Raw genomic sequence first — 14,973 nt, forward strand, 5'->3', positions numbered from 1 at the left:
TGAATGTTCTGTGAAAAATAATGTTTTTTAATTATTCAGAACTGATTCAGAACTGAAACTTCTTGTGGATGATTACAAACTATAAGGATGTCCAAATGTAAGATATTTTTTGTAAGACCTCAATTAACTCCTGAGCTTAGATATTTTTGATTAAAAAATTGTGAAATTGGCTTGCAGCATATGCTGCGGTCCGGAAAGAGTTAAAATTTTCTATATTAATTTATGAATTATTTTTAGTTTTTATGTCAACGAGCTCTCCCTGCCCCTACTTTGCTAGATCCTTGAGAGTACCTCTCGTGGTGATATTTGAAACTTTCTATGACAAGAAAAGTCGTGGGACTCCCAAAACCTTTTGAAAATGTCCAATTTTGTCCAAATCGATCCATAAATGCAAAAGTTATACAAGAAACTTCATTCGAAAACGGTGAAAAACTGTGCGGTTTTTAAAGGATCATACCAAGGTCCTCGGGATCAGAAAGTCAGCTTACTTCATTTTGGCCTTCTTTTTCGTTGTAGTACTTTTTCTGTGGGAGTATTTTCCTAAGATTTCAAGAATATCCACCCTGGAGCTAGAAATTGGATATTTAGCATTTATTTCGGGAACGGCACGTGCCTCAATTTTTTGTTGTTTTTTTTTCTTCTGACTGAAATCCCCAATTGAACAAATGAGCTAGAAATATCTTCCCAATTGTCCCAATATTTGCTCCAAAATCGACACTATCAGTTGTTTATTTTTGACTCACAACACCCGAAGAGTTCAATGGAAATTTCTGATAAATTTTTTACAATGAAAATCTTCCATATTTATGAGATTTTCCGAGAGAGAATCTTTCAACAAGGTGACTATTAATTTTTATGATGGCTCTTTCACAGCCAGAAATCCCAAAAAATCTACCCCGTAAAGTTTTGCAAACAGCATGAAAAGTGCAATAAAGAGATTTTTATTCATCAACTTGATCGTTAAGTCTCAAAAGATAGAGAGAATATGTAATGCTTTGAAAATGTATTTTTGGGTGACAGTTGAGTAGCGGAAATAATATCTCACCCACACGCTAAATTTTATTTTTATGGCAATTACACTTCAGTTTATTGGGACTTAATGTTCTGGGTATTTTAAATGATTATTATTTTGGGTGATGCATTTAACTCGATTTACTTGGCATTAAAAGAAAATTCAAAATTCTATTTTTGGGCTGTAATTTACTGAGAAAATTTCAATCTAAATGGATTTTCTTCAAATTAATTGAAATGAGTGAAATATGTTTGGGAAATTATTGTAAGAACATAAAAAGGGGAAGATACTGTAGAAGAGGACACTTTTCTAAAATTTCAAAGTTAAGCCAAGACACACACCAGAGAAGATAAGAATTTGGTTTATTGTGTGTATTTCCAAATTTATTCTTTCGAATATCGTGATTTGTGCTGCGAAAAACATTAAATGCTGATGATATTTGCGTTTTAAAATCAAAAACTAATCATAAAAAAATTATTTTGTGTGTGTCTTCGCTAATAGTTCTCTAATTTTTATGAATAATGTGCTTTTGTTCTGACAATTATTAAAGGCAAAGCATAAAATCAAGTCATTACAGTGCTGTTCTTTGTATACCTCATTAAAATAACTATATTTCATTGCCGTACAACAAAATAATTTTAGGCCACGCCCCTTTTAAGACATGTAGTTAGATGTAGCTTACATATTTTTTTTTGTATTTTCTATGAGTAACTAATAATGGTATTCTACGTCAGTCGAGATAAAGTACAAGCACTGATTCAATTTGTCCTGTAGTTCAAAGTACTTATAAGAATTTAGACCACGCCCCTTATAGAACTTGTGTGTTAAAACGAAAATTGTGTAATTTTCTAGAAGTTATCCGAGAGCTTCTGCATTTCGTAGTGCTTTCAACAATTTTATGGGACTGATTATAAATATTACAGGCTTAGATTGTGGAAAACGTAACCAAGTGGGCGGGACTTAAGGAGCGTTGTATCATTTCATTAATTTACATTGCTCTTTAATTTTTAATGAACAAGATTTAATGCAATTTTATTGCTAGAACTCCACAGAAAGAACACTTCACTTCATTTTTTGACGTCATTTTTTGAACGTCTGTCCGTTTGTTCGTCCTGTTGTCGCTAACTTTAGCGGCCAAACGGTATGAGATAGAGACCTGTGACCTTCGAGGGTCCCTTCATAAGTCGACCATGGGGCCATTGCCATGCCCCGTATTTTGACCCCATTCCTCCCCTTTTACGATATTTTTCATATTTCGACATGTTTTAGAGATTACATAGGCGGACGTTTCGTCCTTATACGAAAACACCGTTCAATAATTCCTAATAATGGTTTTTCAAGGTCAGAAGTTTAAAATGCTCTAGGGAGCGCGTTTTTCAACTGGATGGGATCATGTTAGGGCTCGTTGGAAAGGTCTTGGAATTTCCTATAAGCCTGAACCGGTTCCAATCTGTTCTGAACTTGTAATAAACCGGTTCATAACTGATAACTAATTTTTATTCGAAGTTCCATTATATTACTCCCGAGGTATGTGTTCGGGAAATGTTTTGAGTGATTTATAAATCACTTCAAGTCAGTTGTGAACCGGTAATGAACCGGTTATGAACCGATAAGTAATTTTTGGGAAAAATAATAAAAATTAATTCTATTATTCTTAAAACTATTTTGTGGGATTTTTTGAGTAATTTATGTTTCGGTTCAAATCGGTTAAAGCCGGAAAACGGTTAGTGATGCGAAAGACTTTTGAGGGATAGCATCTAAGTCACGAGTTCGACTACTTCTCAAAGCCTGGGGCGCTTTGCCACCCCTTTTTACACTAAAACAGATAAATTTTACTGTGGTAATCTTTAATGTGAGAATTTGCCAACTTTTTGTTCAATATTAATTGTATTTGAGTTCAGAGAATCGTCAATCAGAGCAAGAGACACTCAAATCATCCAGTTTTCTCCGGAGTGGAGTTAAGAAAAATTCCTGCCTCCACCCAGGATTGAACTGGAGACCTCTCGTTAATTAAACGAGTGCTCTACTAAATGAGCTATTAGAGGCCACATGCTTGTTTTCAAATCTCGTAATTGATGTCGTGTTCGATTGAAGTACAAAATGCAGTTGGTTAAGGTCGTGTAGCAAGTCCAGAAAAGCTTGTGGCCTCTAATAGGTCAGTTGGTAGAGCACTAGTCTAGTTGACGAGAGGTCTCCAGTTCGATCCTGGGTGGAGGCACGAATTTTTTCTATCTCCGTTCCGGAGAAAACTGGATAATTTGAGTGCCTCTTGCTCTGATTGACGATTCTCTGTAATCTTTAATTTTTAATTTACCATTTTTAATGTAGTTATTTCTATTAATAAATTCTATTCTGGGCGTGGCTTGATTTATTTATGATAGGGCACTTCTAGTCCCAACCAAAATTAGTAGTATGGCTTCTTCTGAATATCCCGCGTTATCTATTCTTTTCTCAAACTTTGAAAATCAAAGATCAACTGCAATTACCCATAATACCATAAGGGGGCGTGGCCTAAAATAACTTTTAGGCGGGGCTTAAATTAAATTCTTGTAAAGGGCTCCTGAATTTATTTGTGATGTTCTCTAATATTGTGAGCCTCTATCGCTAAAATTTTGAGGTTATGTACTCAAAAGTATGAAATTAGTTGGTGTCTTGGATAAATTAATGCATTGCCACTTAACACATTGCATTTCAAAGCGTGAAACCTCTCTGGTTTTTTTTTGCTTCAAATATTTTGGGATAGAACTGTATCTTGTGAAACATATTTGCTTATTGTTATCAGAATGTTTAAAAATAGTATAAATCTCTTGATGAAAATAAGTCACCATCCAACAAGAAGGCATAAAGTTTAATTTGAAGTCCTAAAATCTTTTACAGCAACCGTATTATTTACTCAAGAAAGAAAATTAGCAGAGAATTCCAATAGAATAAAAATAAAAAAAAATGTTGGCAATTTAGCAAAGTCAGAGATGATACTGTGTAAAGTATAGAAGTTCCTTTAGGCTTCCCAAATAAAAAAAAGAAGATGGGAATCTTTCCTGAAAAACTGGTTGACTTCAAGAAGAGGTATCGTGTGTTATGTTATTCAATCGAAAAAAAAAAGACCCATAAGTTGTGCAGAGAAGTGTGACGCGATAGTTTGCGCAATAGCTGAAGCACAGCATGGATGAAACGCGTCACTGTTTACTAAAAACTTTGCCTTATGGCTGAATGGAAGGTACTCTCAATATATCGTATATTTTTATTTTCTTCTGGCCCCGGGATGAGTTTAATAACTTAGAGAGAGAGAGAGATTATTCCGACACATTTGTAGCACACGATTTCAGAGGCAAAAATGCTCATGATGAGCTTAAGGCTTATCATGATGATCTCTCGTAATAAGATGTGGAATAATGAAAATTAAAATGCGAATGTCTTGCTGTGAGTTGTGAATTAAAGACCGGAGATTGCAGCAAAATGCAATTACAATATTACTCGTTTTATCTAGTTTGAAGTGATTTAAAAGTGCAAACACTTGCAGAAAGCTTCTTGGCTCACGAGATTATTATTCTTGTTAAATGATATTGGTGTATTACCTACTTTTGAGTCTCTTTATCTGTTGCCAATTTTTTTTTTTTCAAAAACTTATTTCAGCCGGTGAAAATACTCTATGAGCACGTGCCCTAACGTGATATGCGGCAATTTATTTGAAATGTTAGTGGTAAACACGTTTTCTCACTCACACAAATTATTTTTTTCTCACTTAAAAAAGTTGAGGAAAATGAATGAAAAAAAATGCAACAAGGAAAATGAGTTTTCAAACCTAGTAATTAATTTTTTTGATTTCGATTGAGATAATAAGAGAAAAGGTATAATTTTTGCACTTGCCTATACATTGCTGAGAAAAAATAATTAAAAATGAAAGTAAAAGTAGCGGAGGTTGGGACAGTTTCATATAAAAATTTCGAATAAGGCTTTATATGACTCAGACTTCGAATTTTTCGAACATTAACGGAAGTTTGTGGGAATTGAAAATCATTTACCTTTTTAGCCAAGACACTTTTGGGGAGTCAAACTTCCTCTGTGAGCACTTAAGAATTGAACCCTCATAGTCTAAATTTCGCCAAGAGAAAAGACATTCGAAGATCGGTTTCGAAAACCAAGAAAAACTTATTTTTACTTCTAAATTTCGCGCATGATGGCTGAAAGTTCTTCCTGTTCGAATTTCCAAGATTAAATGTCAACAAAAGAACGATTCTCATTATTTAATCTCTTTTTAATCACAGAGTAACTCCTTTGACACCTTCTTAACCCTTACGTTCAGTATAATAATCTTCCCAATTCGAAGGTAACAGAAAGAAAGAACTTACTTAAAAACCGTTGGAAGTTCGAAAATTTAAATCTACGAGTTGCGCAAAACGTTCTGCCATTTTAAAACTACACAAAAATTCTATTTTTGCTGTTAACATTTTTGCTGTCTTTTCGACGTTGTTGGCGATTGAAAGTATCAAGAATATTGAAAATTCGAAATGTAAGACAGGCCAGAGCCAAAGCGGCGAATTCGTGAACTTACACTTTAGAATACCAATCGATTTTCGAATAGCTTTAGCTTGAATTTGGAGTGACTTTGTCTCTTTGAATGGTTATTACTAAACAGAGTCAATCTTATCATTCGCAAGGAGAGCTCAAATAGTTCGAAAATCTATTTGAAAAGCCGAGAAAGATATTCTTACTTCTTGATGGGTGTCGAAATGTGTTGGTCTTCACTATGTTATAATGAAAAAAAAAAACAAAGCAACGATGCTTTCTATTCAAAATTGCATTAAAATCTTCGAACATTAACGACATTTTATGCAGAGTTTCATTTACCTTTTAGTTGTAGAATCAAACTCTATTTGTCTGTGCACTCAATGTAATATTTCATAAATTTTTATTTTTTTTGCTTTTCTAGTTCGAAAGTTCGAATACAATTTTTAAATTTCGAATATCTACAACTTTTTGACTAATAGAAAGCTATTCTTACCATTCACAAGTAGAAATTAAATAATTTAAATATCCATTTGAAAAGCCAAAAATGAGACATTCTTCCAAATTTCCCAAGGTGGCTGTTCGAATTTCGAAGTGATCAATTTTCAAAATATGTTGATCTTTATTAGGTGCAAACACAAGTAGGTTTTGATTCTCCAATAGTTTCTTGGATAAAAGGTATATAGAACTCTTTTTGCACAAAAAGTCAGTGATGTTCGAAGAATTCTTATTCAATTTCGAATTTTCATATTAAATTTTCGAACAAGGTGGGGAAATTTATTAAATGTCATACTAAAAAGCTGACACAAGAGTTACTCAGTGATGGTCCTGACACATTTTGACCCTTGAGCACTTCGAAATTCGAACAGAATGTACTTCAGCCACCTTCCGGAATTATCGAGAAGTAAGAAAGTCTCTTTTTTGGATCTTCAAATAGATTTTTGAATTTTTCAAGATCTACTTGTGAATAATAAGATTCTTTCCATCTACAAGTAGATCTTGAAATATTCGAAAATCTATTTGAAGATCCAAAAAAGAGACATTCTTACTTCTTGATAATTGCTCAAGGTGGCTGAGGTACACATCCTGTTCGAATTTCGAAGTGCTCAAGTGACAAAATGTGACAGTCTTCACATTGTTGCGAGGAAAAAAAAAACAGAATAACGACGTTTACTGTTCTTGCCCCAGCTGTTTTTGCCAGCTTTTTAGTGTGATAATTTCTTAAAATTCTTCCTTATTGTGCCAAAATTTAGAGGGAAAATTCGAAACTGAGTTTGAATTCTTCGAATATTAACGACATTTTGTGAAAATAGAGTTCCATTTACATTTTAGCCAAGACACCCATTTACTTTTTAGTAGAGACACATTTATCCGCGGCTATAATGATCTAGTGCATAGAAAATATCTTTTCTTTGGCTTTCAAAACCAGTAGCTGTAGCTTCCACTGTGAGCAAACACTGCGTACTCACAACCATTTAAGTGCACAACATTTAAGTTTCGTTTTTGTAAGAAATTTGAAATTTCTCACAAAAGTGAAGATTGACATGAGTTGTCAATTGTGACACTTCGAAATTGAGAGAGGAAATTACATGAGCCACCTAGCGGAATTATTAAGAAGTTAAAATATTTTTCTCTGTCTTTTCAAAGTGAGCGCAAATAATTGTCCTTTCAAAATTAATGATGACGCTGTACGAGAACTTAGAAATAGTATTGTCCGAGGTAAATTGTCTGAGATAACGCCATCTAACGGTTACTTGAAGAAACTTATTCATTCGTTTACTGAGAATTTAACATAAATCAACTCATACGGCAGGTTTTACAATTATTTTATTTACTCAACTGCAATTGCATTTTTTTTTAAATAAATGCAATTTGGTAAATTAGCCCCATTCTCCCCTATAAAATGTTTCTATCCAGGCGAAAAGATTTCGGGTGAGCGATATGGGTATTGATATGTTTATTTGTCTTTTCCGACTTGTGGAAGATTTCGTGGTTGACTGCTAATTTAATTTATATTTATTTATTTATTTATTTTTTCTTTTTCCGCTGAACAGGAATCGTCAGTGGATGGGAATTCCGGATCGACGTTACGTCCACAGAGTGCTCCGGCGAGTGTCACAAAGCCCAAGAAATCGGCCAGGCAGATCGAAAAGGAGGCCAGGTTCGTGACTTTTCACTGCAATTTGCAACAGTAATCTCAATGCCAATTCAAAGAGAAATTTGTGACCTTTGTGTTTTTGTTGTTGGGTGGACTTTTTTGCAGGAAGCACGAGAAGGAGCTCAAGAGGTCGGAACGTGAAGCAAGAAAATCCGCCCAGGAGGCAGCCAGGAAGCTCGAGAGGGAAGCGGCAAAATTAGAAAAATTAAATAGGAATGCAGAGAAGATTTCCAGGAGTACTGAACGTGTTGGAGGACCAAGATCGGGATCATTGGAACGTCGACGAAGTGGAGATGAGTCACCAGTGATAAATCAATCGACAGTTCATGGTGAGTTCAAAAAAAGACATTCCTAATCATTTCTGAATAGGTCAATTGCTTGCATTCACGTGACAGAGTTGAATGGTCTTGAGAAATTTATAGATAAAGGATTTTCAATTGACACGTGTTTCCCCATTGAACCCTTTTCTCTCTTGTTTGTCAACAAATTAGTTATTTTCTCTATGCAATAGAAGCACATGGAGAAGGAATAAACATACAAAAAAAAGATAGAAGAAGAATAAAGTAATTTACGTTTGCATGACTAAGAATTCTATAAATAATTGAGAAATATTTTTGTTTCGCGTTTGTTTTTCTTGGGCTATAAAATATTTACGGTGTTGTATTATAACTTTTCCAACAACAAAAAGAAAATAGCTTTTGTCATAAAACTGTTCCCTGAACTTAAAAATATTTTTTTGATCGTTCTACAATTTATTGTGAAAGACAAAAGAATTTTGAGAATTTGGAGAATTTTGAGGCGGTTCTTGAAAAGAAGATTTGAGAGGTTTTATTTGAAGAATTAAAACAATTTGAGAAAATACCTTGCTACTTTGCTAGATTTTCTATTTTAGCCAAGACACATTCGGGGGATTATAACAGAAAATGGAGAAAAAGTTATATCAGGAACGAACCACACGGGAAATTTTCCGTTTCGATCTTTCGTAATTCGTTTAAAGAATGCTTTGTAATTTTCCATGACTTGAATATTTGATTTCCTTTTTTTATCGTTGAGATCCAAAAAAGTCCGATAGATATTTTATTTTAGCCGAGACACACTTTAGGGATTATAACAGACCGTATGAAAAATTTTATCTCAGGAATAAACCACCTAGGGGAGATTTTTTTTTAATAAAAAGATAAGTGAACAGAATTCATTGATACTAAGAACCTTTCCTCCGCGTGACGTCGTTGTTTTCTCCCACAAGAGGCACTGTCGACTGTTCTCAATATTTAATTCACAAACTTATTGTCAAAAAGTTCGAACAAGTTGAATACATTTTCAAGAGGAAAGGTGAAATAATAATCTACACGAAGAAATTGAACAGAATTCTCTGACACTGATAATGTTTTTATGCGCGTGAGGTTACTGGCGACTGTTCTCAATATCCAATTCACAAGTTTTCTTTGGAAAATACATCGAACAATACGAAAGAAATTTGGGCGAAGATATAAGTGAACAAAATTCACTGACACTAAGGTTTTTTTTCTGAGAGAGGTTTCTCTTTTCTCTCACAAGGGGCATTGGCAACTGTTCTCAATATTAAATTCACAAACTAATAGTCAAAAAGTTCGAACAAGTTAATTACATTTTCAAGAGGAAACGTAAAATGATAAATAATCTACACTAAAAAATAAAAATGAGTAGAATTCACTGATACTAACAATATTTTTCTCTCGTGAGAGGTACTGGCGACTGTTCTCAATTTTTAATTCACAAGTTTTTCGGAAAAAACTTTGAACAAGACGAATGAATTTTTGTGCAAAGATATAAGTGAACAGAATCCACTGATACTAAGGATTCTTTTCTCTGCGAGAGGTTTCTCTTTTCTCTCACGCGAGGCGTTGGCAACTGTTCTCAATATGTAATTCACAAACTAAAAGTCAAAAAGTTCGAAAATGTTAAATAAATTTTAAAGAGGAAACGTAAAATAATAAATAATCTACACGAAAAAATAAAAATGAACAGAATTCACTGACACTGACAATGTTTTTATGCGCGTGAGGTTGCTGGCGACTGTTCTCAATATTTAATTCACAAGTTTTTTTTTAGTGTCAAACATCGAACAAGACGAATGAATTTTTGTGTGAAGAAATAAATTAACAGAATTCACTGATACTAAGGTTTTTTTCTCTGCGAGAGGTTGCTCGTTTTTCCGCGAGGGGCGTTGGCAACTGTTCTCAATATTTAAATCATAAACTTATTGTCAAAAAGTTCGAACAAGACGAATACATTTTCAAGGCGAAAGGTAAAATGACAAATAATCTACATGATAATATATAAAAATGAGTAGAATTTACTGATACTAACAATATTTTTTTCTCGTGAGAAGTACTGGCAACTGTTCTCAATTTTTAATTCACTAGTTTTTTGGCAAAAACATCGAACAAGACGAATGAATTTTTGTGCGAAGATGTAAGTGAACAGAATTCACTGATACTAAGGACTTTTTTCTCTGCGAGAGGTTGCTCTTTTCTCCCGCGAGGGGCAGTTTCTAACTGTTCTGAATATTTAATTCACAAACTTCTTTAGTTGAAAAGTTTAATTAAAATTGAATAGATATTCAAGAGGAAACGTAAAATGATAAATAATCTGCACGAAAAAATAAAAGAGAACAGAATTCACTGACATTGACAGTTTTTCTCCGAATTATGTGGCTGGAGACTGTTCCCAATATTTAATTCAGAAACTTTTAGATAAAAACTTCGAACAAGACGAATGAATTTTTTTGTGAAGATATAAGTGAACAAAATTCACTGATATTAAGGATTTTTTCTCTGCGAGAGGTTGCTCTTTTCTCCCACGAGGTGCGTTGGCAACCGTTCCCAATATTTAATTAAGAAACTTTTAGGCAAAAGCTTCCAACAAGTCGGATGAATTTTTATAAGAAGATAAATGAATAGAATTCACTGGTACAGAAATTCTTTTCCTCCGCGTCAAGTCGCTGTTTTCTCCCACAAGAGGCGCTGGCGACTGTTCTCAAATTTCAATTCCTAAATTTGAATAAATTTTCGCATGGATTTTTAAGAGATTTGAAACAAAATTGAAAATAGGTCATCATTGTCAGAAATTCAGGGGTGCTGTTCTGTAAAATGCATTCTTGACAACTCTGTGATTTGCAGGAATTGCCAGCCCAAGTCGGCGACCTACAATCTTCGATGTTTTCCGTCCGCGCACCAAATCGGACACCAAGCGAAAGGACAAGGATGCAGCTAAATCGAGTGGATCCTCGGACAAGGACAGTCTCAGTACTAGCAGCAATCACAGTGGACCCAGTAGCATCATGCAGAGCATGCGAACGGCCATCCAGCATACTGTTGGCCATCGACAGAGTGCCGGAGCGTCCAAGTACAAGGACGGTTCGGCTCATCCTCATCCTGGCAGCGATGCTCAGGTTCTTTTCTTTGCATCTTTGGATTCTTCAGGCGAATCTGATTTGATAATTTCCCTATGCTTTTCTCTTTGCAGTACTATCACACTGTGACGGCTGTCCGGAGAGCTGATGCGTCCAAGTCGGCAATGACCAAGGTGATGGACCTCTTCAGGCACCGATCCAATTCTGCGGTGTCGGAAGCTGACAAGAGAAAAGCGGTAAGTGTGATTTTTCTTGCAAAAATCTTTTGGTGAAAGAAATATTTCCCGCGAAAAAAATGTCCGGAAGGTAGCTTTGACTACTGGCTCATAGTGGCGCGGCAGTCGCTTAGATGGCAAAGTTCAAAAGCGCGGGAATTACAAAATCAATTTTAACGTGAAAATTTTCAGTGCTTTTCACTTTGATTCCCGATGACCTAATTCTATCAAATAATTTATAACTTTTATGACACTTTGCGAGTGTTTTTGATAAATATTTACAAGACAGAAAAGAAATTTTTGGGAAATTTTGCAGAAAATTTAGACACTTTTTTCTCCAAAAAAGATTTATGAATGTCAAGAAAACTTGAGATGTTTCTTGTGGAAGAGTCTTCTTGGCATTGAACATGACTCCAGAAGATCAATTGCAAATGAGAATTTGCAGAGAGAGAGAGGAAAAATATTTGAACGATAGTGACTCGTTTCTGTGGGCTAAAGAAATTTTTCTTTTGGCTGATGATGAAAACTATTGAAGAGTTGACAGACAAAAGAGTGAGAGAATGATTTAATCAGTCGCAATCATGTGTTTTTTTTGTACGTGTTTGCTCACAAAGAGTATTTACCCAGTCGACACTTGAACAATTCTTTGGTGTTTGGTTCTTATGTGCAAAAAAGTATTATACCTGTTGCTCCTCAATATTCTTTCCGAGTAATTTTATAAAAATTCTCTATCATGATAAACTTTTTTTCCATTTGTCACTTTAGTCTTCCGCGTTGTATTTCACCCTCAAATAATGTCTGGTATATTGTCTTCCCAGTTTGGTTTTTTAATACACTTTTTATTGATGTCCTGAAGGTAGAAAAATTTAAACGAGGTTATTTTGATTTTCGAAAAGCATTCGAAAGAGAAAATTCATTCGAAAGTCCACGTGGTAATTAAAGTATTTCCTGTTTGAAATCCGAAGTGTCTCGAGTGCCAGAGTCAATCTTCACTTTGTTGAGAAGAACAGAAAAGAAGCGAGGTGCATAATATCTTTGTTTCATTAAAATTTCCCTTAAAATTACCTAAAAATATTTTAAAAGGGGTGGCAATGTTCCCCATGCTTTGCGAAAGCTCGGATTCGTGACTAGAATTATTTAACGTTTACCGGTTTACAACGGATTTAATCCGATAATCACTTAAGAGGATCACCCGAAATAGCTCAGGAGCAATAAAATTGATTTTCGGACAAAAATCGACTATCGGTTCATAATCGGGTCATTACCGGTTCACAACCGGTTTGAACCGATTTATAAATCACTCAAAATATTGCTCAAAATAGACCTCTGGAGTAATATAATTGAATTTCGAATAAAAACCCGCGACCCCAATAGGGATAAGCGGTTGAAAATGAATGAATGAATAAAATTTGGTTATCGGTTATGAATCGGTTCAGAACCTTTACAGTTCCTTCGGAGATTCCTAGACCTTTCCAATGAGCCCAAAAATGGTACCATTCGGTTGAGAAATAGGATCTTTAGAGCCATTTTAACGTTTGACTTTGAAAAACCGTTATTAAGAATGATTCAACAGTATTTTCCGTCTGTATAATCTCCAAAATAAGGGAAGAATACCCCGGATCGGAATGTTAAGAGATAAGCTCCATATTTAGTTGAAAATATGAGCCTCAAAATACTATTTGACATTTTTGTGCATGCTAATTCGTATATTAGTGATCCATTCAACTATATCTGTGTGTTTGAACTTTAAAATTTCACAATAAATGAATAAAAAATAGATGTAATTGCTACTGTGTACTGTGTACTCTGTACCTCAGATCGTCACGAATTTAATCAGATGTCTCACGGAAAATTGGTTTTATAAATTAAATTTCCACTAATTCACTGTATTCTTGTGACAATTAGGGGGAACTGGGGCAGTAGTAAACTGGGGTAGTTGTAACCACTGTGATTTTTTTCATTAATTTGTAGACTCCAGAGGATAAAACCCATAAGCATTCATAGATACCATGGGGATGTATGTCCACAGATGAATTGGTCAATAAAATCCTAATACTTTAAAAATAAAAATCATTTTTCCCGAAAATGTTGATATTTCAATTATTTTGGTCATTTGGATTTCCACCTGGAAATTAAAAACTGTGTAAAATAATCGAAATGTAGCAATACCAGTTCTTTCCTACATCTTTTAGGATTATATTTATGGATTTACTAGACAAATTGAGATTCTCATTATTTTAAAAGAATTAATAATTGATCAGAAAACAGCATTTGGGGTAGATGTAAACAGGCAATTTCAATTTCACAAAATGAGTAGGTAAAAGAGCAGTAAATTGACCTTCATGCGAAATATCTATAATTCATAGATTACGAAAAAAATTGGTGGCGCTGTGTTCAATAAAAAGTCACATGATGTCAAAATATGGGGAAAATCCATTGAAAAATGTCTTAGATATGCATGCTTTTAGTTTTTTTGCTATTTTAATTATTCTTTGTAAAAAGTGTCATGATTTTTTGAAAAATATACAGTTTTTATATATCTCTTAAGTAATTAAAATAATCGAAAGTGGTGCAAAGTTCATTTCAAGGGTGGAAAAAAGGGTGTTTACATACTCCCCAGAAAGTGTTTACTTCTACCCCAGGTATTTTGTGAAAAGAGAAAAATGCACAGTGACACAAATTTTATTTTTATGGAAAACTCAATTGTTTTCCAGTATCCGCATTACCCTCGACGAATTGCCTATACCCAAGGGTAAAACATGAGCTAAGAAAGATTTTCCAAAAAATCACGGTGTCCTTGGAAAATCACCTCAAATTCGCATCTATCGAAAATGGTTACATGTGCCCCAGTCTCCCCTAAATGTTAAAAAGTAGCTAATGATTTTTCAAAATTCATTTGAATTGGTGCAATAATATGAAGATAACTTGACGATCCGAGGACCACTGCCGATCGCTGGTGCTCTTCCCTTATATCCAAAAATAAAAACAAATCACACGACGTGTTTTTGTACATTCTCAAAAAAAAACTGACTGACAAAGCGTAGACTTATAGGGGGCCTGCGAGGGTTCCAAGCCGCTATCTCTTACTGTTTGGCCTTTAGACGTAGCTGCATGGACAAACGGACAAATAGAGTGACAATGGATTGTATAATGCTCTCTGTTGCTCTGTGGGGTTCAAACAGTAAACAGCATAGTGTCTTTTAAATTATCCCCACCTTGTGCGAAATTTTTGTTTGAAATTGAGCTTGAATTCTTTAAGCATCAATATGATATTGTTGCGGATTTGGCCGGAAACCACGACGGCAGGGAGGAAAAATAAAGGCCAGGAGTTAAACTCAACAACACTTTATTTACTTCATACTATTTCACATGAAATACTTCACGGAATCTCGTGCAGTTGAAAAGCGCACAGAGGAGGGAATTCTCGCTCTATAGTGAAGTAAGAGATGTGCAAGCAAGATAGCTGCAGTACGCTTATTCATTCATGTGTTGCTCACATGAAGTATAGGAGTAACTTTAAAAATTCACCAATGCACGGCACTCATCCCCTAAATAGTGCTGTGCAGCATCCCCCATGCATAGTATGCCTCAAAGCAGTTTCGCAACAATATTTTTAACAAATAGAGTTCCACTTGTCCTTTAGTCGAGACACAATAGTCCAATAGTGTCTTGGATAAAAGGTAAATGG

General features: G+C 34.6%; 1 protein-coding gene across 1 annotated transcript in view; it reads left to right on the plus strand.

Annotated features, from left to right (window-relative positions):
• The window catches only part of LOC129799236 (uncharacterized), a 144,223-nt gene that overhangs the window by 28,863 nt on the left and 100,387 nt on the right, over window positions 1-14,973 (plus strand). Inside the window, exons 3-6 of the mRNA XM_055842952.1 lie at window positions 7,573-7,679; window positions 7,782-8,005; window positions 10,838-11,109; window positions 11,184-11,306. Coding sequence (XP_055698927.1) covers window positions 7,573-7,679; window positions 7,782-8,005; window positions 10,838-11,109; window positions 11,184-11,306 — 726 coding nt within the window. The remainder of the gene's footprint in view (window positions 1-7,572; window positions 7,680-7,781; window positions 8,006-10,837; window positions 11,110-11,183; window positions 11,307-14,973) is intronic.

The sequence above is a fragment of the Phlebotomus papatasi genome, chromosome 1, assembly GCF_024763615.1.
Source record: "Phlebotomus papatasi isolate M1 chromosome 1, Ppap_2.1, whole genome shotgun sequence".
In the NCBI taxonomy this organism is placed as follows: domain Eukaryota; kingdom Metazoa; phylum Arthropoda; class Insecta; order Diptera; family Psychodidae; genus Phlebotomus; species Phlebotomus papatasi.